At 38.1% G+C, this 27648-nt stretch overlaps 1 protein-coding gene across 1 annotated transcript in view; it reads left to right on the top strand.

The window, feature by feature from the left end:
- The window catches only part of ZDHHC2 (zinc finger, DHHC-type containing 2), a 34626-nt gene that overhangs the window by 1316 nt on the left and 5662 nt on the right, over window positions 1–27648 (top strand). The window contains exons 3-9 of the mRNA XM_009335196.1: window positions 10406–10432; window positions 13696–13790; window positions 17239–17359; window positions 18301–18370; window positions 19949–19981; window positions 24819–24939; window positions 25670–25802. Of these exons, the coding sequence (XP_009333471.1) occupies window positions 10406–10432; window positions 13696–13790; window positions 17239–17359; window positions 18301–18370; window positions 19949–19981; window positions 24819–24939; window positions 25670–25802 (600 nt within the window). The remainder of the gene's footprint in view (window positions 1–10405; window positions 10433–13695; window positions 13791–17238; window positions 17360–18300; window positions 18371–19948; window positions 19982–24818; window positions 24940–25669; window positions 25803–27648) is intronic.

Here is a 27648-nt window from a genome sequence, read left to right as displayed (position 1 = left end):
TCCCCCCCCGACGGCCGGGGTCGCGCTGGGCCTCCGCGCTGCCTTGTGCCCCCCGCGACCTGGTCGCGCGTAGTTTCCACTTCCACGCGAGGAGGGAGCCGATCGCACGGGGCTTTTCACGCGCGTGAGTTTTCCTCCGTGGCGTGCATAGCGTGTGACACCCCACCCCTGAACATGGGACCTGGAGACTCCCTGTGCAGACGGCGTGAGCAAAGTTAGCGGTCCCTTTGTTTTCCTCCCGCTGCGTGACAGAGCATATACATACGTGTGTGCGTGTGGGCATGAAAACAGGGTCTTCTCGTCAGCTTACGTGGAAGTGGGAACAGGTAACAGAAAATCCCCGAGTCTCCCCGTGCCACTCTTCAGTCATCTAGAAAATGCCTGGCTGTCGCAGCTTCCTGGTCCGCCTTCGGCACCGGCAGCCTGCAGTTCATTCAGAAGTCATCCTGACCGTGCACCTTGGCTCTTCCTTAGCGTTAGGCAAATAATTAATCACACACTGGAGACGGGCTGTGATCTGAGTATTTGTGTGAATTTGAGTGGTCAAGCCAGAAGGATTTATTAAATGACCAGCTGGCTAGGCTCCCTTGAATTAATTGCAGTTTCTGTTGCGGTATATCTTGTAGAAAACAATTTAATCTTCGAATTTTGGAGGCTAATGTACGGTGAACTGGTGTTTCGTAAACAATATTATAATAATGGCACAAAGGAATACAAACTGACTGTTGTCTCCCCTTTCCCCTCTAGTGTAGGTGAGGTTCATAGTGACCGTTGGTCATTTAGTGTCTGTTTAAGGAACAGCAGTGAGGGAAAATACCCAACTCAAGCTGAGTGCATTTATATGCCTATATAACTTTGCCAGACTTCAGCTGTTCATGTTGAGCAGTCTGGTACCTAATTTTGGATTTTTTTTTTTTTTAACAGAAGACTGTGATGAAATTTTTGTCCTACAGATACTTGGCTGAGCAGTTGAGACATTAAGCAAAAAATGATTGCTAGGCCTAGCACCTCTGTTTTGGAGGGAGGTATCAAGACTTGGTGTGGTTCCTATATTGGAGGTGGGCTTTTTACATCTTTTTTTCACTAACAACATTCAAATCTGTTAGTTTTAAATGCTGCCCTTCAACTAGAAATTGGGACTTGAGTTGCTGTGCCCTCATGAGGGGAGGAAAGTGTCTACCTCCAGTGCAAGGAAGCAAATTGTCTGGAAGGTTGTGGGAGAAGTTGACTGAGCGAGCCTGGAAAGGGGAGCTGTAAGCTGACATGAGGGGGGTGAGGATGTTTCGGGGGAAAGTGACCCCATAGCTAACATCTGTCCTAATGTACCCAGGCCTGTGATGCTTACACAGTACAGTAGGCTTGATTCGGGCACTACTGTTTGAGTGATCTACTGTGTTTTTTCTTCTGTGTAATTCTGTATAACAGAGGAAGATTGGGTTTTAGCTTACCTGAAAGTGGGTACCTCTTAAGGAAATGGCATGCTTGAAACTTGCTTCAAACTATAAACTATGGTACCATAATTCCTTGAGAACAGCTCAAACCAAAAGGCCAGCGATGGGAGGGGAGGAAGAGGGAATCCTGGGGCTCTGCTAAAGCACCTTTTACTGAATTCCTTTCTATGGACAAAGGTGATTTTTTATTTGTTTCTCCCGCCCCCTCACCTCTTCCTCATTCTGCCTGGCTCACCAGTTTTTGAATTCAGCATAATAGTTGCCCGTGACTTCCGCTAATTCCATCTTTTATCTATAAAAAATATCTTATTCCATCTTTATCTGTATCTGGATGTTTTCTCTTATTCTTGGCATATTAAGATAAAATAAACATGTCTTGTCTTGCTAATGAATATTTAGTGTAAACAACAGAAGGAATAGCTAACAACTCTGAGAACGAAAGCCAACGGCAGGAATAGACTGTTAGCATTTCAGTGCTTTGGAGCCAGCCGGTCTACTCAGTGCATCTTTTATTCCTGCAGCATTGACTGCTAAAGAGGACATATATAGCTGCTTATTTTATTGCAGCTTTCTGTCATTGATGCTGATGACAATGTACAGGGAACAGTGTTAACTGTTGTGCAGCAGGACTTAGCAAGGACTTTGCACAGTTGTAATGTAAGTCATTTATTTGAGCTTTTAGTAATGAGAAAGTGTTTCAAATGTAGCATTTTGAATGTTTTTTTGCAATTTTAACGGAGTGTTGTAGGAGAGACATTACTTTTTTTAAAGAAAGAAGAAGCCTACTTAAGATGATCCCTTTCATCCCTAAAGCTGAGTAGTTACAGTATGGAGTAGCATTTTAGAAACAAAAAAAAAAAGTTTTCAAAACAGGAAAAGGAATCCACAACTCTTAACTGTAGTATTACCATGTCTAGAGTTCTGTCTCTTTTTTAGTGGATTCAGTTAAGTGCTTGTGCTGCTCTAACCTTTAAGGAAAAGGAGAAAGGTATTGAACACTAGCAAACGGTGATCTTCCTGCTGGTTATAGAATACTGGAATTAAATGTGTAAATGATTGGTTTTAAAACACCTGATTAAAAATTGCTTCTCTCTAATCCAGTTCCATTCTCTTGATTTTGCCAGTATTGTCATCTCACAGCCCCTGTCTGGCAATAGTAGTTGTCTTTTGCCCCTAGATAACTTCCTTTGTGTTTAAAATTAATGGGCCTTTAAGTATTCCTTCCCGTAAAAAAATTTGACTGTGTTTATGAAAACCTGAGGGTTACAGATTTATTGTTCCTCCTTTAAAAAAAGATGAGGAAATACAGGTGATGCACAATGAGTACCTTGAACTTTGATAGCTGAAGCTACTGAAATTTCAGCCTAGGATATATCGAACAACAACAACATGAAGTGCAAATGGAATTCTTTCCCCTGGCCCTTGCATCCTTGTGTCTGTACTCTGAAAATATATATTGGATCCAGTAAACTCTGCATATGAAAGAAAATAATTTTTCGTATGTCTTCCTTCTTATGTGTATCTCTAATTCGGGTTAGTAGAAATATAAGGGACTTAGAGTAGTTATCCACTTCATGCTTTGGGTAAGGCAGAACCAGTAGTTATTTGCACTGTTTCTGACAGTTGTTTGTCAGATATGTTCTTGGCAAACTTGGATGTTGAGATCCCTTTTGGTTTTTGTTTTGTCCTTTTGGCTTTTGTTTTGTTTTCGTTTTCCTTCCAGTTCATGATTTGGAGTTGCATGTAAGAAGGAAAATGGGAAAATTTGACAGTGCTGTGATAGATGTTTTTAGTGAAAATATCAGCTGTGCTGATGAAAGGGTTATCCAATAAATCCAAATTGGTTGTGTATGTTCAGTTTTGATCCATTTTTACATGTCACTGATTTTAATTCTAAGGATAATGCGCTTGCTGAGGGAATCCTGTCTGAAAATGCAGCTTGAATTTGTAATTTTGAAGAAGGAAAATAGATTTGCTGTGAAACGTAGAAATGAGCAATAAACATTTCCTGATTATGAGAGTGAGGGGAGAGGGAGGAAGTATTCCCACCTGGTGAGTGATTTGCTGATTTGGAAAAGAGTAAGTGACTTCAGCACAGTTGAAGAGGGGGACAGCAGGACATTCACAACACAAGTCAGGAGAACTCATAAGCCACATCTTTGTTTTTGGAGTAGAATATGTGACTGGGATTTGTCCACCACTACCTTCAGTATGGAACAGAAAAATGTGGAATTGCATCCAGCTGCTAAAGATATTAATGATGTTGAAAGATTTTTGCTGGAGGATCAGATTGATTAGTGCTGAATTGAGGTTTTTGACTCTGTGTAACATCAGTGGAATGGAATTATAGCAGGATAAAAAGCTGCCTAATTCATCACAGTTTAGAGGCAGAATTAATATGTGCCCTGTAGGCATGGCACAGTGTCATCAGAGGATCAGAAGCGGCAGAAAATACGGAGATAGAAGCTGATAGAAAAGAAAAAGGGGGGGGGGGAAGGTGAGGCCCAAGATTTGGTCAGCTGGATTTGAGCTCTTTGCTCAGTATGTTCTCCACATGGATCAAAGGATTTATGGTACTTGCTGCTCATGTCTTGTAATCATCTACAGCTTACATTTGGCTATAGAAATACTAGTAGGTTGTAACATTGCAGTTGGCTGTTGTCAAATACCAGTTAAATACCCTGTCTGTACATTGGCTGCTAAGGTAGCAAAAGATTTTGGTCAAAGCAAATTTGTATTTTTATACTGTGTTTTGCAAACACCACATTTCTTCCTCTTCTGAGATCCCTGGTTGCTTTCAGAAAAGTTTCAAAACCAGCAGCTGAAGTAAAATTGGCTTCTGCATTTTAGCCAGCAGAACTCCTGGATGTTTCTCAAATGTCATTTGCTTTCTTTCTCAGACTTTCAAAGACAGCTGCCATTCTCTACTTCTGAAATTGAATTGAAGTCGGTGTTTAAGTATGACTGCTTATCTTTCTATGTAGTGCCTAGTGTACTACCCATAGGTTTTGTGCCTTGAAAATTAAACCATGGCTTTAAGTTGAAAACATAACGTCTGTGGTGAAGATACAATTATTAGATAAGATTGTGTTTTCAGTTAAAGATTTAACACTGTTTGATATGTAACAGCTTGAATAGATGTTCTTGTCAGGGTGTACTCTTTGTTTGCTAAAAAGGATCTGGTCATATAACTTCTCTAGAAGTAGTCTTCGCTCTTCAGTTAGTCCTTGTGACTTGGAAAGTAAATGGGAAGTTTGTAAAGAAGAAAGATTAGATCAATTCTTAGGCATACTCAATTCAAAAGCAGTGGTTTTGTGACCTTACCTGAAAAGATACCAAATAGCAGCTTGCTGCTGTGTAGGTATGTGATACAGTTTGGTGGTCACAGGGTTAAAATGAATTTACCGAAACATTCACAAATGCTGTCAAATCCAAATATATGGGTTATTGATGACTAATTATGCCAACCTTAAATCTCCCAGAAGGACTTCTGTTACTTTTGTCCTGAAGCGAAGCGCTGGTGGCAACGTCTCCACCTTGTCACTCTGAATCAATGCAAGTCACTGCTCTGTCTAGCAAAGAGGTAGTTGGCACTGATTTTTTTCTAAAGGACTATTGCAGACAAGGATAGAACACTTGTCACAACTATAAAACACTTTTATGTGTACAGAGATCTGAGTTAAACTGCATCTATAGATCAGTGTTTTACAGCTTCAAATATGCTATAAAGATAAAATACATAGTTTTGTGAATCACATCTAAGATGTTAAACTGCATAAAAGTTTGAGAGAAACAGGTATTTATAGACGTGGCTGCAGAGTCTCTGAATCAGATGTATCTTAATTTCCCATTACAAAGTTTTAAATATTTAAAAAATGTACGTAAAATATGGAAGCAATATTTTGTATATCCATTTCTATCAAGGCTTTAAAAAATTAAATGCTTTCTCCAGGTTTTTTTTTTTTTTGTCTAACCATTACATTTACTGTTCAGGAACTTTGATTTTGGATTTAGAAGTCAAGCAAAGTTTAATGTTAGAAAACCAATGCAAATTTTTAATGTGAATTTTATCTTCCAAAACCTTTTGAGTTTTGTGATAGCAATGTGTCTTGCCATGTCTCTAGCTACATGGAGACGGATGCCGACTTAATTTTTGCATGGGTCAGTGAGAATAAAGATTTCCAGAGAAAATGAGCCACAGTTCAAGAAATGGAAAATCCATTTCTATCACTGAATTAAGGTCTCAGGCAGTGCGAAGTGCCTAGCAACGTGGCTTCTCTTCTTAGCAGACTAATTTGGTGATGGAGTTGTAGGAGGCAGTCTTGAGATACTGTGGTGCCTCTTTGCCTGCCAAGGCGGCATTCCTTTTTTTTTTCCCAGTGAGGAAGACTACCAGCAAGTGTGGGATGAACTCCCCAGGCTTCTCCAGGTGTCCTTTCCATCCTGGAGTTTTTCCTGTCTTTTGTAACACAACTTTCTGTCCTCAGTCGCTGTTGGTTTTTTGCAAGCACAGGCTGTTCAGCAGCATTGACTACTGAATGTGCTGTTCCTGTTTCTGGCTGCCTGTGGCTCATGACGAGCAGGGAACGATGTTTCTGGCTCAGGAAATTGGCATCTACGTTGGCCGAAGTCCTGTGTATGTCCCAGCCTGATCCCCAATTCTGATGAGCACCGTCCGCAAGCTGTGTAATGAAACAGAGAGGCTCTGATTATGTGATAGCCTGCTAGTACTGACCTGTAAATGGCATCCTGATGCTTTAGCAGTGGAAGGCTGATTCTTAATGAAATTGGCCCCTGCAGTATTCTCAGGTGAAGAGAGCTGCAACTTTTTAATGACTTCTTGAAGACAGGTCATGGTTTTATAATTATCTCTGTCTCTGAATATACGGGAGTATCATTCCGTTCCTCTCTCAAAGGGTTTTACCTGGTTTTCTCTCAAATTGTAGAAATGGCTTAATGGTTGGGATTGGTGTGTCCTTGGTGCTTGTTTTAGTCATTGTAGACAGAAGTACTATTTACCCTTATTATTTGTATGGTATTTGACTACCAGTAAGTAAATTTGCAGCATTTAGGCTGATACTTATTAATGACAGAATGCAGAGTCTGACCTACTTTTCTGTGCACTACCAGCAGTGAATATAACCTTTTGGAAGAGAAATGAGAAAACTGCCAAAAAGACTGGCATAAATGATTCACAGAAGACTATATGATCAAGTACTATTGAATAATATAGCAAAGCCGTATCACTGTATCTACTGAAAAATATAAAATTTGATTTAAAGAAATATCTCATGTCTGCTGTTCAGAAGGTGGGGAAAATAGCAAACGTTTCTTTGATCAGATCCAAAATTAGAGGGTTTTTTTCTTGTTATAAAATTATTTTCCATGCACTTAAATAGTGTGATTTTTAGAATTACAAGCATCTTGTGGTTACCCTAAGAAGTCCTTATATCATGGTCATTCTACAAATTTCTAAGAGAAATTTCAGAGGGAGTTTGATTTCTAAGGGCTTCCCCCCCTGCCCCACTGATCAATTCTGCCACATTTGTGCAAAAAAAAATCCCAACCAAAACAAAAAACGCTTTTATTTCTTCCCAGGTCTTGTGGTACTGCAGATGCCTGTCTGTTACTTTCCCACACATTATACCTCCTTTAGGGAGCCTTCATCAAAGGTGATTTAAAAGGTATAAGCAGAAGGAGTAATACTTCACCTTGTGAAAAGCTGCAGGTTATTAGGTATTGCATATTCCTCTGTGTCACTGTCTGAGGGGATGTTTGTTAAGCAACATGGCCAGTCTCCTCGTAAACACCAGTTGCAGTAAGTGTGGAGAAAAAAGATGGCAAGATTGAAGATACTGGCTTCCCTCTTCAGACCTGCCTCTTCTACTTTGGTCTCTTACAGTGGTTGCAACTCGGCAGTGTATGAAATAACTCTGAGTCTTACCAGGTGGTAAAAGATATTAAAATTACAAGATGTATCAAAAAAACCCCCCTGGTTCTCACCCTGCTGGGATTAACTGGACATCTTTGGGCACTTATGTTTTAGCCTTCGTGGTCTGCAGCTCCTGACTGTCAGGAATATTTGGCTTCCGAGCTAGATACCGCAAAAGCTAAAAAGATTGTCCGCTGAGCAGGTGCACTCTGAAGAGCGCATTTCATCTGGGAGGTGGAGCGAGATTTTGAAAAGCTGTAGACTTGCAGTCAGGTAGAAATTATTAAATTTGGATTTATTAGTTGTATTGGTCCCTCACCGATGTGTGGAAAAATTGTTGTTGGGGCAGAAAATAGGTCTCAAACACATTAATTAATACATTTTATCAAGGTTAAGGGGGGAAAAAAAGATGACAACTGCTTTCACAGCAAGTGAACATGGCAGAGAACATGGTCTCTGCCTTTCCCTTGTTAGGAGAGAAAAAGACCACAAATCATTGTGAAAAGTTGGTTAAGTAGATTTTAGTTTGAAACTGGTAAATCTGCAATGTATGCTTGGCTACGGCTTTTTAATTAGCAGAGAGTAGTTATTCCAAGAAGACTGGCAAATTTCTGCGCACCTTGCTGACTATACCAAGTGGAGAAAGAAAATCAGCATTTGTGTAATGGCCGGTTTGTCCTAATCTGAGAGCTCCAGCACTTTTAAATTACACGTTGACTCTAAAGATGTCTTGTTTTTTTCTGGTGGATGACTGTTTACTTACAATTTTAAAATTCTTCTGCATTATTGTACTGCAGCATCTCTGCTCCTCAGAGTCAAACGTGTATACATGATTCCTCAGCTTCTTTCTAGCAGATGTCTAGATGGATATTTAGCTTATCAAGCTCTAAAGATTTCTTTTAGCTGAACTAGAAAACTGAGGGCAGAATAGAGTTTTCTTTATAATGGCTTATGCAACTTCTGTAGTGTCTTCTGATTTTTGTGAAGAACTTTATAAACATGGTTATTTACTGTTTTCCTTCAGGTAAAGTAGATGCTCATTTTGGTAGAAATATAGGCAAATACCCGTTTTAATAGACCTATTTTATAATTACAGAATTGTGGAGTAATTAATGTTTGAGGGGATCTCAGCTCATCTAGGGCAACCTAATCAAAGCAGGGTTTGGTGTAAGATCAGGCCAGGTTTTTCAGGGGTTTATCTGATTGAGTCTTGAAAAGCTCCAGAGGCGGAGACTGCACAACCTCTTTGGGCAACTTGCTCCACTGGTGGACTGTTCTCATGGTGGAAAAGTTTTTCCTTGTATCAAATCCGATCCTCTCATTTCAACTTATGCCTACTGGCTCTTGTCTTCCCACCCTGCACCATTATGAAGAGCCCAGCTGCACTTCCTCGATACCTCCCTGGAGGTCCTGGTGGGCTGCCATTAGGTCCCCCCAAAGTTGTGTCTTCTCCAGGCTGCACAAGCCTTGGCCGTGCAGCTTCTGCTCAGAGGGTGAGTGATCCAGTCCCTACCAGCTTGGTCGCTCTCCCCTGGACTTGCATGTTTGTTGTATTGGGGGGCCCAAAGCTGGGGGCAATGTTCTGGATGTGATCTGAGTGCTGCATAGAAGGGGATAATCCCTTCCTTTGACCAGCTGGCTGTGCCCCTGCTAACACAGCCCAGGAGGCTGGTGGCCTCTCTGCTGCCCGAGTGCTGCTGGCTCACGTTCAGCTCGCTGCCCACCAGCACCCCCACGGCCTCTTCCACAGAGCTGCTCCAGCCCAGCTGTCCCCAGGCTGTATCGCTGCAGGAGGGTATTTCTTTACAGGTGCAGGACTTTGCCTTTGCCCTCAGTGAATTTCAGAAGGGTCCTGTTGGCCCATTCCTCCAGCCTGTCTGGGTCTCTCTGGATGGCCATCTTGCACACGAACATATCATCTGGTGTCCCCAGGGGGGTGTCATCTGTAAACTTAATGAGTGTTCACTCTTCCAGAGCAATACTTAAGGTGTTGAGCAGCACTGGTCCCACAGTAGATCCCTGCATTGTGCAAGATATATTTAAATAGTGACTTTTACTCTATCAACAAGCCTAAGTTTAATATGCCAAAGTAGGATGGCATGGCTGGTTGGCCTTTCAGTAGGAGTTGCCTTGTGCCTGCTGTTTGATAAATGGCCTCGAGCAGCCATTTTTGTTAGGAAAACAAAAGCAGATGAGGTCCGTATAGCTACTGTCCTCTCGCTTGCACTTGTAGGTGCCACTGTACTACAGTTTGTAGACTGCTTAATCAGGATGGGTGACTGTGTGGTGGAGTGGTTTGGGTGGAAGGGGAAGAGCACCATGAGGTTTTTGATCACTTGGGAGTTTCTGTTCTCTCTCTGAGATATCTGTTGTGGGTTTGGCGTTTTTTTTAATAATATGACCGGGAGTGGAATATAGGTGTAAGAAAAAGATTTATTCTTTTTCATAAATGCAGTGACTGATACATGATACCTGTGTACTCCACTCCATGCCTGCCATACTTGTGCCTTTCTCACTCACTTACTATCCCCAAATCCTGTAATCTGTGGGCAATTTCTTAAAGGAAATGCAACTTCTGTCTACTTTTGATTTTTATGCCTTGTTAAGATCTAAGTTATCACTGAGTATCACTGGCAAAACCAGTTCTGGGTTCTGACACCTCCACCTCAAGAACAGAACATATGTAAACAACAAAACCTGAAGACCACAGTTCTGAAGAATAACTGTTCTTCAGAGATGGCTTTTCTGGGGTAACTTCAGATGGAGGGAGGTGCTATGGAACTGAGCCTGGGAGTGGGAGCCAGGAAACCTTATAAGCCGCTGGCATTGGTTTTGTTTACCTATTCTTGTGGTGAATGTACATGGCTACACCATAAAAGCTTGATAGTGTGTGGTCTTAAGCTCGTATTGTTTGACAAGTACTCTTCCCTCTTTGGTTGAAAAACAAAAGTTTAAACTACTCAGTTACATCATTTGCTATTTAAATATAATTTTTACTCTTTCTTTTTTTCTCATTTTTCAGTGACAATGACAAATATTGGAGAAAAAGGTAAGATTTTTTTTTAGCTGTTTATAAGTGGAATTCATATATCAGGGTAGCATAGTAGTTTACTAGTAGAATTGAGATACAGATCTAATCTGTTTTAAATAAGTGTATTTTTTTGTGTTCCTCAGCTCCTTTTATTATCCTGCTGTTCCTGAATATTGCTTTAGCCATTCCAAATAGAGATGAGAAAAATTAGAACTTTTTACTCTTTTTACTGGCTTTCTGAAGTGCCAACTAAAATAATCCTTATATTCTGCTTTTAAAAAATTCTATTCATAACAAGGAAAGCTCTTTTAAAACCAAGACTTCTAAAGATGAGCAAGGTGTTTGTGCAGAGTGCAGCATACTTAAATGGGAGGTGAATTTTTTCTGCACTTTCATTTTAGCCAGTGTCTTTGAATAAACAATATCCTTCAGATACGTAACCTTTTCAGAAGATAATAAAACTGCCTGATTAGCTGTTATTAGAGTTCCTACCCTGAGGCTGTAGCATGTTTAGATTGCTTTTCCAGATGCTATTTTAATACTACAGCACAACGTGGAAGTGTAAAGTGTGGGGCTGTGGAGCTTTTGGAGAAGGGGGGTGGAGGGTAGGAGACAAGCTATATGCTTTTTACATTTGTGTAATTCCAGCAGGTTTGACTAAGTCATTTGAGAGTCCCTCACTTAGAACAAGTGTTTGCCAATCAAGAAACATTTCCTTGAAAAACTTTTTTCAGTTTAGTGATGTTTCCCCTGCTCCCCATATGAGTGCATAAGCATATCTGCAAACTTCAGCACCTGCAAACTTTGAAATAATTCCAGTTTCTTGCTGCTCCAGAGAGAGAGAGAGAGAGAGAGAGAATGTCGGAGACCAGTGTGGTGTTAGGCATTGCTCACAAAGCAAATTAGAATTACCTGCTCACAAAGCAAATTAGAATTACCAGCAAAATGCACTGGGGAAAATAATTTCCTTATTTTTAGCTGCTCAGAGCCTTGGTGGGCTTCAGTCACTCAGGAGACATTTACCCTGGCTGTACTTCTCCCCTAAGTGTTTTCAGGGCTGAAAACTGGGCAAATGTTGCTCAGCCGTATTACAGGTTGCTGCATATTTCCAGGCAACTCTAGCTATTTGTAAATGGGTTGCCTTCAAGCAAGGGATACACCATTTGTTTTGGGCTTTTAGGTTTTGGGGTAGGGTTTTTTTGTAGGATTTTTTTGGCTGGGGTTTTTTTCCAGAAAAAGTATAAAATAGGAGGACTTCTGCCCAGGGAGCTGCGGACAGCTCTTCTTTTTCTGTCTCAAGGGAATTGAGGTTCTTACGTTGGACTCTCAATTCCCACAGACCCAGTGGAGCTGCTGGGTAGCCCAGGGTCTCCATTGCAGTGCAGGGAAAGTGGTGGGTAGGTAACCTGGGAGAGGTGACCGGTCAGGACCTGGGCCAGGTTGGAGAACTGAGGTGCAAGAGCAAACAAGAAGAGCTTCAGTCTTGTGCAGACTTTAAAGGGGAAACATGGGGTAATGTCTTTAGGCTAAAATTTTGTCTCCCTCCAGTAGTCTCTTTTTTTAATGTATGAAAAAGGAATTTTCTTAACAATCACAGTTACTGTTATTCTCACAACAATAAAACATAGATGCAGATTAGTAAACGCATAGTGTACAGAACTGATGTAACTTGCCTTACCTTGCCCTCACTTTATGCCATGAATATACTGTTGTTTAAAAGATAATAATGATTTTGTTAGAGTAGATCAGTTTTTTTTAGCGTTGATAGAAATGTTCGGATGAAAATGTGGACTGTTCCTGACAGATGCTTGTGCAATAGCAAGATGGTCCCTTAGTGTAATCTCGGATATTGTGTTTGAAGTGGAGTCCAGTTCTGTCACTTACTTATACTGATGAGATTTTTTTTCAGTTTATAGACATGCCATATGGCTCTTTTCCCCCATCATCCCAAAAGCTTAGTACAGTGTCGCTCTCCAGGTTTTGCTAGCTTTTGTTTATTTTTTTAACTGTCTAGTGAATAAGGATAAATATTTACTGTGTTGCTGCTTTTTTTTTTGAGTAAACAAACTTCAACACCAGAAACATTTATGCAGCGTTACTTTTGAGGCAAAATTACAAAAAAGAAGAACATGCTGGGCTACTGTTCCTGCATTTATGCACACCATCATGCATGTGTTATGGAAACTTCTCTAGCATAGAATAGCACTACATATATAAAAACATAGGCTAACCGTACGAGGGCAATACTTCAGATTGTTTAGTGAAAGTACACATTTCCCTTTATGATTTTTTTAACAGTCTTATAAATTTATAGAGTTGTATAAAGAATATTTGACCGTGTAGCTTCCATATAACCCTGAGCTCTGTATGATCTGAGTTCATCTGTACAGCAGGGAAGTAATATTTTTCACTGTTGCTGTCCTTTATTTGCCTCTTCTCTGCCCAAGGACGAAGAATCTAAGGAAATACTCTTTCTTGTGCATTAGAGCAAGTTAATCAGAGGATACAAGTTTTGGATTTACTATTTACTGTAGTGAATTGCTTGGTACAGTGAGAGCTTTTACATGGAAACACCTATCAATCCCTGGCAGGCTCTTAGCAGTTAATGTTACCTTCTGTATTCTAGTAAAACAACTCAGCATAGTAAATGTTGACTGACATCTCTTAAAAAAATCTAAGAATAAATCACTGTCTGTGAAGAATATGAAGTAGTGAATGAACATTTGAATTTAAAGAACCTGCAGGTCTTTAAAAACTACGCTGCTGTCCTCCCTCCTAAAAATCTAGCAAAACAAATTAACTGGTTATGGTTACTGTTCCAGTATCATATGCATATCCACTCAAAGACTCCCCTCACTCTAGTTGTCGTTTAGGTAGCTATACTCCCTTTTGGCGGTTTTGGGGTTTTTTTGGTTTTGGGGGTTTTTTTGCATGGCTAGCAGTCTCCCTACGTGGTTTATAAAGCTAAAAAGCAGAGACGCATTAGTTAAAATAGGATTTAACAAATGCGTAAAGGAAGAGTGCTTGCTAAATAATTATGGGGCTCCAATAAGCTATTAACCATTCCCCTGGAACTTCTGTAAGTGTATCGTGACTTTCCCCACACAGTCTGTATTGTCTCATGTAAAGTTGCAAGTGCAATATTTTTGTTGCAAAGCTTTTGCAGAGCTTATGTATTTACATCTGTTAGAGTAACTATCTGTGATATGTACAGCATCTGTTTGTAAGTACTATAATATCACTGGTCTGTTTGTATTAATTCTGTCCCTTTTTGATTTTAGTTGTGTGCCTGGTTGCTTACCACATATTTTTCATGCTGTTCGTCTGGTCATATTGGAAAACAATCTTTACGCTACCAATGAATCCTTCAAAAGAAGTAAGATAAACTTAACTTTTGTTTCTGAAATAGCCTAGTCAAATGCTTGCTTTTGTAGTATTTGAATAACTTAGACTCTGATCTCATGTAGTTTTAAACTGTGTAGAAAAATACAGATGGTAGTTACAGCTTCTTAATAGAAGTATATCAGATTGCAAACAGCGTAATGAACAAGACAAAAAAAATTACACCTCTAAGTTTTAAAGGTTTTTTAATAGATTTTTAAAATTAGATAATATTTATGATATTAAGAAGAAAAAAACCTCTCCACTTGAAAAATACGTTATTTGAACTAGCAGCTTAAATCTTTCATGGGAATATAATACTTCTATGTGGGCAAAAAATGTATTTTCATGTGTTTAAGGCTTATATTGCCTGTCAGCATCTGTCTGTTGTCCTCTAAATAAAAGCTTCTTCCCCATCTGTTTTGGTATGAAGGAGCTTGGGGGTTGTGGCGTGAGCGTGCAACAGGTAAGCTGATGCTGGGAAGCCATGGCTGGTTAAGCAGGAAGGGACCTAGTATAGAACAGCTGCATGGAAAAGAGGTCTGAGGTAAATATATACCCCAAATCTTAAATTCAGCTAGCACAGAAGTGTTAAAGACGAAAGATCCAGTTGTCTCGGAGAATATTAAGATACAAACCATGTTCAACATGATGTAGCTTCAAGAGAATTGCTTTTAGTTCAGCATTGGGGTTTTTTTATTATTTTAGTTTCACATTCTTTTTAACATTAAAAAAGAAAGAGAAAACTGTCAATAGCTTTCATGAAAATCCTCCGTATGCAGTTCGGTACAACCAGCGCAACTTTTTGGCCTCTTACCATCCTGTCTTTGTACAGAAACCCCATAGTCCTCAGTAGGTGCCATGTCACACAACCTCTGAGGTCAAGAGGATTCATGCTATGGCCGCTTTGGAGTTTGAAGTATGCACAAAGCCAATACTTATTTCATCATGGACTCATAACTCTAGCCCCTGTAACTACCGTGCCAACACAAAATAAATAGCTTGTGATTTCTACTGTCTATTGTGTGGAGGTTCTTGTCCGAGTAGTTTTCATTCACTAATAAGATATGTAATTGTGGAAACGAGATAATTCAAAGTAATTGGCATCTTCCTTGAATTTTACACTGCAGTCTTTACTACAGTTTGGGGCGGAGAGGAGGAAAATAGATTAAGAAACTATTTCATTTGGTAATTACATAGCAAAATACATGCATATATTTGGGGACTGTGGTGGTAATCAGAAGGGTTTTCAAATCACTGGGCTGATGCCAATAAAAGACTCTAAAAACATTTTGGTAAATCCTTAATAATTATAGTGGGATTCCAAAGCCACCATACAATGCTACCGGAGAACTTCAAATGGGATATTAAAAGTACTGAAGTTGGGTAATAGAAAGCAATGTGTGGTTTTTCTGTGTTCTTTGAATTTACACAATGTTGCTGGCAGTAAGTGACATCTTTTGTTGTTCCATGTCTTTTTCCTAATCTACTAGAGCAGTATTTTTAAAATTTAATTAGGGTATTTGTAATGTTAAGTTACTGCTTGGCTTCCAGTTTCTGGGATGAAGTCTGTAAATGTAAAAGGATGCATTTTCAACTTAACTGAACTGACTTATCAACTATAGCAAATATTTGTTTGAAGACTGAAAAACAGAGAAAGCTTTTGGGTTTTGTTTTCATGAATACTGGAGCTGGTGCAAACCGCACAGCCTGTATATTTATTTTTAAGTTTATTTCAACTTTTTACGTGTATAAAAAGCACTAAAGTTCTGGTACTGTGGCTTGGAATTTAAAATATTGCTAATCTGACATTTTTCTTCTGAAGTTCAATGTGTTATCCCCATCCCTCTCATATTGGAAATAATTGTCCAGAGAAACACTTCAAACTCAAGCAATACTGTGCTACCCTAACTACAGCTGTGCCCATATGCTTTGTAAAGCTTTTGCATATATGATTTTCTTTCTTCTCTCTTGTGAGAGCTTGTGAGTTGGGAACTTCTCCCAGTAGTAGCGGAGAACTTCTGTAGTTGAGGGTCTGTTGCAAAGGAGTCATCTGGCTGCAGTTTCTCTTTAAGATACTTTGAGAGATTTCACTTTAGTGTGTGCCATTCTGTACCTGTGTGTACCAGCACGAAGATGCTTTCCCAGGCAGGAAGGTTTTGTAGACTTAGGACTACTCTGAGAACCAATATAAAATGATGGAGCGATAGCTTTATGTGCTTCAAACAGGAAGCATTAAAAAAAAAAAAAGTATTCTGAACCAAGTTTCTGCAGTGAGAAATCCTGTGTATTCCAGTATAAATCAATTTAGGTGTTGGCAAGAATGTATTCTTACTAGGGAAAAATGAAAGGTGACCTGAGAAACTCATGCTAAACAGTGAACGTCCAGCTTCTGCTGGAAGATTGTGAACTTTGTCAGGGAGGTGGAGTGGTGCCTTCTCTATGGAGGTGAGAAGAGGTTCCTGACTGTGTTTCTGTCTGTTTTCTTAGTTTTACATGGGTCACTTTCATTTAGGAAAAAATTTAATATTATCATCATGACTAGCCTTTCTGTAGACATAAATGCTATGCAGAAGGCTTCTATTTCTGGTACAGGTTACAGACAGCCACTCTTCCTGCCAAATACGAACTTCTTTTCAGAGGTGATTTTGTATCCCATTTCTCTGATAGAGATAGCAAAGACTTTGGCATCTGCCCATTTCTAGAAGCTACAGCAACAAAGCTGACTGTTGCTGTGTTGCAGAGGACTTTAGAGTATAAGAAATTTGGACTACTTCATGTATGCCATGCATCTGTTTCAGTAATTTTTACCCTCTCAGCTCTTACTAGAGCAATGTTTGTCATTGCCATTTTAGGCAGTGACAGAAGTTGTCCTTTTATGCAGGAAGGTGATAAGATGTGGTTATTCTGTCATACAGGACACCCATCTCTTCCTCCTCTCAGCCAGCCTCTGAAGTAAAACCACATCCTAACACCTGCATGAAGAGAACAGCAACTCTCCAGAGGCAAAGAATAAAAGGGAAGATGCCAGACACCAAAAGAGAAATAAAGCTATCTTTTCTGCTATTACTAGTAGCATATTTTCTTTCAGTTAAAGGCTGACATCCCTGGCTTATATTCACTGGCTAATATTTAGTATTACAGAAATGAATTAACGGACCTTTCGAGAGAGTGGTAAGCTCTTGATCCTCCTTTTGAAGAGTGTTGCTTCTGGAAGCGTTCAGCATTGCATCAATACCAAATCAGAAATAATTTTAATTTTTTCCTCAGTTGTCCTAAACTAAATTAGTGGTCTTAGGAACACTGGGTTATTTGCTGTAATACCTTGTATGTGCTGCTAATCCATCTTTATATAATGAATATTTATTTCTTTTTACATCTCTACAGATACGTACTTAACTTGAAATTTGCTAACATATCTTTGATTTTAAAAATTATTCCAGTTTCATCTATCATATTCGGACAAGGAATCCCTAGAGAGGGAACCTAGAGGTGAATCCCAGCAAGAAGTCTTAAGACGGGCAGCCAAGGATCTTCCTATCTATACACGGACAATGTCTGGAGGTAAATAGGTGTTCAGGAGACCACCGAAGGCAGGTGTCTTGATGTACTACCTAAACTAATTAAAAAAAAAAAAAAAATTCAAGGGTTTGGATTGTGGGGAAGAACTGCTTTTCATACTTCATAAAATAACAAAGTGACCCAAGAACTTAACTTTAATGTAGCTTTAGGCAGCTACATTTATTCAGTGGGAAGATTGTTGGAAAGTAAATTGCTGCATACAAATTAGGATTTTAAAGTGGATTGACAATGCCTTGCTAAATGTTTGCAAACTGACATTAACAAGTAGCTTGTAATACTAACAAACTGCAGAAGAGGCTGTAGCCGTCTTTAACTGCATAGATTTCTTCTTTCATAGGTTTAAAAAAAATAAAAATTAATCACTGTCTGTATGTCATGTATAGCTAGATAGATCATAGTAAGAAACTGTTACTGTTTTACTTGCTGGTTGTTCAGTTGCAAGAACAAAAGTTCTTCCAAATTAAGAGTTAATCTTAACCTGCTGATATTGTAAGTTTGTGAATGCTGGCTAGCTAAGCAAATCCAAGAGATAATCTCATATAGTAAATTAAAGCTGTTAGAATAATAGCTTAAAATAGCTACATTGTTGAACAGTTTTTAAAGGTTTTCCATTCTAGTGAGGGTTATGTGAGTTTTGTTGGTTCATTGGTTGTTTTGCAGAGCTGAGGGGTTTGGAAGAAAAAACCCTGATTAGCATGACTAGCAGAGATTGCAAAAACTGAGCTTTTTGGGTTCACTCTGCTAGATTCAGCATTGCAAATACTTAAAAAATGCTTCAGTATTTGCAACTGCTTCTGATCATGCTGAAATGTTTTCCAGGCGTTCTGCTGGGATGAGCTGCTAGTATTTACTTTTGCGCAGACTTCAGTAATCAAAATATGTAACTGTACATTGAGATCTAATCTTGGAACTTTTTTCTTTAGCAATCAGATACTGTGACAGATGCCGTCTTGTAAAACCAGATCGTTGCCATCACTGTTCTGTATGCGACAAGTAAGAAAATATTTTACATTAGTGGTTTTCTGAATTAATGGATTTTTTTCTTGACACAGAAGCTTTTATTTTTTTATGCGTAGATTTTTCAGGTTTAATGTTTTGGCAGATAAGCTTTTTTTTGTTCCCCCCCTTAGATTTTTTTCAGATTTAGTTTTTATTTACTTATTTCTAAGGAAGTCTGTAACTTACTTACTCTAATTCATTTGATGGCTTTCTTGATGCCAACATGGATTACATGGTCTTATACATTCTTTACATAATGGTTAAAAATTATGAATATTAATAAAGAACTTTCCTTAAGAATGTAACCAAAAATAGCTGATAAACAAAAATTTGCTTCTTTTGTTAGAATCTGAATAAAGATCACTACCCATCTCAATCTAATCATGATGTCACTTACATCTCTTCCGAGGTAATAAACTTAATATCCTATTTTTCATTGGATAACTTGCAGGTTATTTTTAGTTAAAGAAAGAATTGACCAAGCATCCCCCATTTCTAACTGAAGTCATAAAATAAAGTTTTTGTTTGTTTAATATAAAAGGAAATTCACCTACATATTCCCCAGCAGTCTAATTGCTTTCTAATTTAATCTTTCTTTTGGCTGTTCTTCTCTCTGACCTTTCTCCAGTTAGCTTGGATGTCTGTGTGTTTCTCCACTTTTGCCCCCAGTGGTTTAAATTTCTAACTTTAAGAGAAGGGGCTTCCTCAAAGGTTGATTTATTCTTAGCTTTAAGGCTGTTCCAAATACTCTTCAGCTGACAATACATCAAACCTTCCAACATGATTGTGAGGCAGAGAAGACTTTCCATTTTGTCCAGCAAAACAGCAGAGGCACTGAAGGAGTAACTGAGTTGAGGCAGAAAGAGGATCTTGGTTGTATTGTATGGAGTGGTGGTTGCAGTGTAATATAGGAACATTCTTGTGTCTAAGCAGAGTGGAGAAAAAGGGTGACCTGTGTTATCCTATGAAATGTGAGTGAAGTTTGCAGAAATGCCATTAATTAATACATTTTGCAGAATACCTTGTCAAAATTCACTTGCTTCAATTATATCTGATTTTCTTGTGCATGTTTTATTAATGGAGAGTGATGTATTGCAAAAATGTTTGGGATTTTTCATACAAGGTAAGTTCTTAAAAACCTCGTGTGCATCTGTATATATTTCTGTAAAAGCAAATCATGTACTTGGAGATATATTTACTTGTATCACTAAGATAATAATTGAATTAGCCCAGTTTCTAAGGCTCTGTCAGAGAATAAACAATAGTTGAAAAACCTATTCAGAATGAGGACCAGATCCTAAAGCTGAAGTTATGGATTGCGTTTTCTTAAATCACTAAGCTCTTGACAGAACAAGCGTTTTGAGTTTGGGTTACCTGCAGTTTACTTGTAGGTAAACTGTATTATGTGAATTTAAATAGACATCTTTCTTAAATAGATTAGGTAACCAATAGTACATATGGGTAATTCTTAATCTGTATGTGAATAATTTAAATCTGACACGTAACTGTGCTTCTGACTTTTGTTTTTCTTTTGCCTTTTGCGATGCTTGGAATTCTGTTGGGTTTTTTAAGATGCATTTTGAAAATGGATCATCATTGCCCTTGGTGAGTGTAGTATTGGCTTTCTTTTCTTACTTTCTGATTTGGTAGAATAAACTCGAGGGGCCTGTTATGAAGGTGATGCTTCACTATTCCTAGAGTTACATGCTTATGTGAAGTTACTGGTCTTGCAGGACCATTGGAGTTACACCCTATGTCCTCGTTCCTAGTTGTGAGATGTGGAAAGAAGTTCATATATCATTTTTCTTAGACCTTTGAGTTGGGTAACTCCATGTTTTTACAGTTAGGATGAGGTAGACTTCTGGTCAGTAAGAAAACTTCTTTTAAGAATTGCATATTTTCTTCATGGCCTTTGAGTATTACTGTGGCTTAGGTGCATTGAGTGATTAATTACTACCCTAGGTTAAAAAACAAAGGGAAGGGCTGTGCCTTGTTCCCCTTCCTGAAGCTCCCAGGACGGCTTGAGTGGGCTTGCTGGAAACAGCAAGTTAGCTCTTTTACTTTTATGAGTTCTTTGTTTTCTTTCATTTTTTCTCCCTTCTCCCTCCTACCCTCCCTCCTTTTGCTGCCGTGTCAGCCTGCACAGTGGTTTTGTTTTCCTGTCTTTTCTCAGCAGCCCTTGGAACCAGTGGGTAGACAGGATGTGTAATTAATTTTATGTCAGTTTGGCAGGTATCTCATGGAAATAATTAAAGATAATTGTTTAGTAAGGTCCAAGTCAAGAGGATTGAGTGGTAGATGGCAGTTCTTCACCACATGAAACCGATCAGAAAAGAAGAATCTCCTGCGTTGGACAAACTGAATGGTAGATGGTTCTAAGGAGCTGGTTTGACCTTCTTAAATCAAATTCCTGAGCAAAGGAGAGACTGTCCTTGGGGAGGAAGGGGTCCTGGGCTCCTCCTGACTACAGCCTCTGACGTAATGCAGTGTGATTTAAGAATCTCCCCTTATTTTGCAGCTGCATGGTAGATACAATCGAAAGAAATATTTAACAATATAGGGTAAGGTTATTTCATACATATTTTTTTTGCTGTAGGGATATCAGCATGTGAAACTTGATGATGCTTAGTGTTAGTAGTGTGCTTCTTAAACAAACAAACAAAAAAGCAAAACACAAACAGATAAAACTGTTGAACATGGAAAAATTTCTTATAAGAAAAAAGGCTGTTTCCTTTTTTCAGCCTTCTTATAGCTTTCTACAAGACAGCTGTCTTGTAGAAAGCTATAAGAAAAATAGCTGTCAGGCTATTCCTGACAAAATATCAGTGAAAAGTCTCAATATTACTATTATTATTCAGTATTTTGCACACTTCTCATAAGCTTTATGGTCTATTTGGGATTTTTTGAGTTGTCCTGCTTTAGGATAGTATGTGAAAATGTTCTTCATGTAAACTTCAGTTTCAGAATAAAAATCCATTGCATCAAGTAGTAAATCATAAACTGAGCACTTAAGTGTTGTGTAAAGGGGCAGTGAAGTGGTATTTTACTAGGGCATAGACTTCTAGAAAAATAAACTCCATTTTCCACTGAGTAGCATTTGCTTACTTACCCGTTTGCAGACTCTTTGTATCCAAAGAACATAAACGTACCCAGTTTGAGAGAGTATTTACATTGCTCATTGTTTTTAATCTAATAAGCAATGGGTGCAAAAAGAAAAAACAGAAATGGAGAAGGTACTTGAAAGACATGTAACGCTTCTTGATGGAGAATTGTTCCTTTTTTACTCCAAGTAACAGAAATGCACCTGAAAAATAGGTATTGTCTTGCTTTATTTTTCCTAATTTGAGTGGATGTCCGCAGTTCCTTGCTCACCCTGAAAAAAAACAACTACGTGGAAATGACAAGAGGGTTTTGAAATATCACACAGATGCTGATCAAGCTTTATAGTTTCCTTTAAAGACCCCTGTTCAAGGGTTCTTTGGGAAATAGCATATGGCTATTTTGCCAACAAAAGCAAGGGTGCAAATCAGTATAATGAGTGGGTTTTAGCCCCCCCGAAAACATCATTAGGTCCTGCTTTGCTTTTCGTGTTGGGATTTTTTGGTGGGAGCAAGTTTGGTGGGAAAGAACCCATGTGATGCTTAGGGAGACCAGGGAAACAGGAATTACTGTTTTAATATTCTGCTAGGAGAAGGATTTCTGGAGAGAGGACAGGTAAAAATAACCTAGGGAAAGTAAGATGAAGCATTTGGAAGGCAGAGGTAGTAAGATGGTAATCGTGTCCTAGGTAAGCAGCTGTCTTCTGCTTTTTGGGAGGCTTTATTTTGGCTATCACTCCTGCGCTAATGGAATTGCTGTGATAAACGGAAATATTTAATGTTAATGGCCCTCTAACTACTCTAAAAGGTTTAAGTGATGCAGAAATAAAAACATTAGTGATTTTCTATGCTAATGCTGCTGCTACTCATGCTATATATAGATGGAGCTGCAGGCAGGAACGCGATGGCTTGAGGCATCACCAAAATGTATATAATCTGTATATAACGACTCTAATACTAACAAGGTGCAATAGGAACGCCTTAGGAATCATTTGAAACATCTCTCCTGTGTCTTTTGAGTCATCTGAAAAGAATTTAGCGTCTCCTTAATTCTGTGATGCTTTTTGTTAACTGAGTTGCATCACCTTCAGTGCCTCCTAAGTTATTTCTTTGCCTGGCATTTTCAGTAAACTGACTCTTGAGACAGAAAGGATATCTCTTCTTTTTATACTTCAAAATTAAGTGTTTTAAATGTTATCTGTAACCCAAATTGTTAACATGGACTGTTCTTCTGTATGAATGTTTCACTGCAATAACACACCATTATTTAGCCAGTTGTGGGTACATATATCAGTTTTACTCTTCCTCAAAAACGTTAGAGGAACGTTCAAATCTAACCACCATTTTTGGGTTTTATGATTTGATACTACATGTTCAAATAGTACAGTTACAAAACCTTGGTGTTTACTTTCTCTTCAGTCTTCTGATGAACTGTTCTCTTCCAGTAAGAACTCCTCACTCTGGGGCTTTGTCAAAATTGAAGGGAGCAGAATAATTCATGAAAGTTTATTTTAATGCGTGTACCATATGCACTAGTGCAAAAGAACAAGAAGTAAGAAATCTGTCTTTGATTCAAGAAATTTCTGGGGCTTTGGGAAACAACACTGATTTTTTTTTTTTCTTACACTAAACAATGTAAAAATGGTCCTAAAATAAATACCATGACAGGAAAATGGGGTTATCATAGAAACCTTGAATCTGAATTGCTTGCAGTTTATCATGGAATTGCTTACTTTGACATATTTAATGAAAAAGAACACTTCACTGTGGAGAATTGTAAATTTACTTTCCAATAAGAATCATAATGAGCTTAGAAACATGTCTTCTGGGGTTTTTTAATTAGAACAATCTGTTGTGAGTCCTTCTTAACTGTAGTTAATACAGATGCATAGCTATTGCTGCATGTTTAAATGGCGATGCTAAATTTAATATTTAGCCAAGATGGCATGTTTTGTAAAAACAAAACCAGTAACAAAATGAAGAAACCGCCTGTCCACCCTGAGGATGGATACCAGTAGTGTACAGTGAAAGTTTATTTGGTATTTTAAGATTTTACCCTATTCTGATTACCGTGTATCCTGCCATTACCATCACTGTCTCCCTAAAGAAGAGAATAGTTGCAATAACTTGTCCTGCACTTCTAGAAGCTGAAGTTGAGACTCGCCACACCTTCTTATTTTTTGAGAATTATTTTTCAACATACAAGTGCTTTCATGGATGTAGTCTTCTCTTAATTAGCTGATCTTTCTGACAGCAATAGCAATTAGTTAAAGAAGGTATATGGAATTTTTTTCACTCATATGGAGAGTTATGTCAAAGTTAGCAGTGCACTGATAACTTTGGTAAGCTTCTTAATGCAACCAAATAAAAGAAAGAGGAAGCTGTTTACCAATAAACTGTCCATGGGCAGCACTCCAATATTTTTCATTTGGTTAATGTAATATCATTACATGTTTAGTAGAGCTCTAAAATTCATAATACTTAATATATTGCCTCTAATGGGAAGCTGCTATGGTACCCTCATCATGTCTCTCTGATCATAGTGTATACTAGTTGCTCATTATCATGTATAAATTCTTTAAAAATGGGAAACGGGTGAACTTGAAGCCCATAAATAAAAATGATAAAATGAGACCTATTTAACATTTGGATGTGTATTTACATGTTCCTAATCTCTTTTATTTGCTGTCATGTTGTCACTGAGATGGAATGTTTTCTGTTTATTCAACAGTGGTATTTCTCTCATTATTTTACATAAATGTAAATATTTTTAGGAATCTCCTATGAATACTCTTACGTTTGAGAATCTTACTAAGAAGTTTTAGTATGTAGTATGATTAATGAAGGAGGATGTGGATTAAATGAGACTCACAAAATTCAGTCGAGATTCAAATTCTTGGCTTGTAACTGTCCCAGCTGTTATGTGCAGTATGCCTAATGGTAAAACATGGATACTTAAACTTACCTACAAACTAAAAAAGTAGCTGTAACTGCAGTCACATTTACATCAGATGTGCTGGGAACAGATTTCATACCATAAGTGAAAATTCAATTTCAGTAAGCTGTTGAAAGTGGTATTATTACCTGGTAAAGTTCTTTGGGTTTTTTGTGGTGGTGGTGGTAGTGTTCTGGTTTTGTTTTTGCTTAGAATTACTGCACTAATCTGGGAGTTGAAGCTAAATACATTTCAGTAGCTTGAGACACCAGAGGTAGGAGGCAAAACTTGCTTTACATGCTGATATTAACTTTTTTAGAGTAAATAAGTTTAATTTTAAATTGGATGAAAGCAAAGAAAATAACTTTCATTACATTCCATTTTTACTTTTACTTTTTTTTGTTATCAGGGTGAACAACTGTGTAGGATTCTCCAATTACAAATTTTTTCTTCTCTTCTTGGCTTACTCGCTACTGTATTGCCTTTTCATTGCTGCAACGGATTTACAGTATTTTATCAAGTTTTGGACAGTAAGTACCCTAACCTACATACTGTATTTAAGCGTGTGAAGTTACCACTGTGCGAGAAGTCTAAAATTCCGAGACATTACATTGTAATCTAGTATCTCCTAACTGAGGTACAAAAGTTTTGCTAATAATCATAGCCCTCTATTTTTTTCTGTCATAGTTCATGAAATTTTACTTACTTCTTTATTATTTTGAAGCTGCGTAGAACAAGTATGCTATTATTTAGAAAACATTTTACAAGGGAATTTATATTATAGATAGATAAGTTTTGTTAACTTCCTTTAATGCTATGCTATGAAAAAGCTTCAGAGAAGTTTTCTAGTATTTTAATTATGATTATCTGGGTTCACAACTTAGGATATTACCCTCTTAGATTTGCAATATTTATGCTATAATATAAGTATTCTGAAAAGGCTAAACAGGACAATTTTTGTGAAGATAAGTTGTTCTTCACTAAAAGACACTTCAAAGTTCAGATCCAAATTTCAGATTCTTGTTGTCAGTATTTATACTTTATTAAGAAAGAGCCCATTTCTTTAACTTGGATGCTGTCAACAACCTAATTGCATGGCCGTCTGTACATAGAAGGGGTATAATTCATTTATTCAGACTCTTGTTGTGTGGTACGTTTGTGTCTGCACTGAATTTGATTTGGCTGAATAGAAGATTATTAATAATCAAATTAAACAGCTATTTCCCCAATTCTAACGGCATAATTTTTTTTTATGTTTAGAATGACCTTCCTGATACTCAAGCCAAGTTCCACATCATGTTTTTATTCTTTGCTGCAGCTATGTTTTCTGTCAGTCTGTCTTCTCTCTTTGGGTATCACTGTTGGCTTGTCAGCAAGAATAAGTCTACATTAGGTAAGTAGATTTAATGCTTCTGTGTTTGACAGCAAAAAATAAATAATAGATGTGTATTATAGGTATGGGGGTAATGGAAAAAGTGGGCAATCCTCTGCAGGTTCCTTCAATCCTCGTTAGAAGTGCCTGGGTCTGGCAATGTCCAGTACTGATTCCCCAGTTCTGCTGCTCCCCGGAAATTCTGACTCTTTTCCTCTTGCCCCAAGGGGCCAAGCTATTAATGACCTTACACTCTTCCTTCCAGTTCCTCCCATCCACAGCTTGTTAACAGCAACTGAATAAACTTAAAAAAAAAAATAAATTTGAGATCACTTTGTAATAAATGTTAGACGCACTAATGCATGCTCGCACAAGTGCTTCTTGTTTGGCATTCCCAGCCCCCAGGTCGGAGTCCTCTGATGTGGTGTCTCAGTCAGGGTAGTGGCTCTAGCGCTGCTTTCTCACCCTTGCCCCCTGCAGAACCAAAGTTCCTCTGTTCAATTCGGCTACAATTTTCTTTAAATTGTCTTTGTCTGAAAGACATAGTTATTAATTCCAAAACTTTGCCTATACTGGAGGTAGGGGGAGGAAAAAAACATCTGGAAGGCAGGCTGATTGTGGCCCTAGTGGTGTTAGTTTTGATCAACATGAATGAGCACAAAGAGCCCACGTCACAGAATGATCTGATACAGAACAGACTTTACGGCAGTGCTTGTATATTTACTAGTAAATGAACACAGAGATCTGAAAGGCAGTTTCACAGTTTTGAGTCCTGTCTACCACATAACCATAGATGCATAGAAAGGACTCTATATTATGAGTTAATTTTAAAAACCTCAAAGAAGGTGGCCTGTGCCTCTACTATGGGAGTTTATATATAACTGCATTGAATATCAATGTTAAACCAGGATTTCCCACCGCTTGGATGCATGTTTGTCTGGTTACAAATCTTAAAAAAAAAAAAGGAGGTGCAGAAGATTTGAGTGCCTGTTCTATACTATATCCTGCATATATATTCGTTAAAGTTTCTAAATCTCTAAATGCTTTTCTGTTGATATAAGCTGAATTAGAGTAAGCCAATGAATTGATCTGTTTTTTCCAGTTCTCTTGGGATTTACTAATATGTAGATGATTAATGGAAAACTTTGAATGTATATAATTGGAAGAAAGCTTGTTTACTTCAAGATTTCTCTAGGGTTTGTGGGTTTCTTCAGTATTCTAAAAAATCATCTACTTCGTTCGATCTAGTTATAAGTGGAGAAAAGTTTTATTAATGATGCCTAAATGAACGGAAATAATTAAGCATTCTGTTTATAAACTGGTTTTATCACTTTAGCGCAAAAAAAAAATTGTTCAAAGGTAACCATAATGCAGAACACGTCTAATTCAACATTTCATGTTTTTAAAACAAATTTAATTCCATGCAGGTAATACACCATGTTTTCTGTACACTTAAGCTACTCAGAAAGATCAGTTTGTCTCTTCTTGCCATTTTACTTTGGGAAATTGCTCGATATGTGAAACCGTGAACATGCGATAGTTTGGTAACGAAGCCATGACAGCTTTAAGTGTGATTGTGCTTAAATCATCCTGGAGCTGTTTTCCTAGCCTAACATGGGCATCTGAAAGGCTATCTCTATTTTCCCTTCCCCCTTCTTTAGAACACCTTGTAACTAATGCATACTACATGTTGAAGGTCATTTCCAGCAGTTCATAGCTAAGGATTTACTGCAGAAAGACGATCTCTGCGTGGTTCCAGCATGGTTTGTGTGAGCTGTACTGTCAGGACATCAGGACATAGTTTGCCTACTATATATAGCCAATTAAGGGAATTAAATGGCTATCAGTCACTTGGTGGAAAGGGAAA

Source organism: Pygoscelis adeliae, unplaced genomic scaffold (assembly GCF_000699105.1).
Source record: "Pygoscelis adeliae isolate BGI_AS28 unplaced genomic scaffold, ASM69910v1 Scaffold21, whole genome shotgun sequence".
Lineage (NCBI taxonomy): Eukaryota > Metazoa > Chordata > Aves > Sphenisciformes > Spheniscidae > Pygoscelis > Pygoscelis adeliae.
The sequence above is the reverse complement of the archived record's forward strand: the minus strand, read 5'-3'. Positions and strand labels throughout refer to the sequence as shown.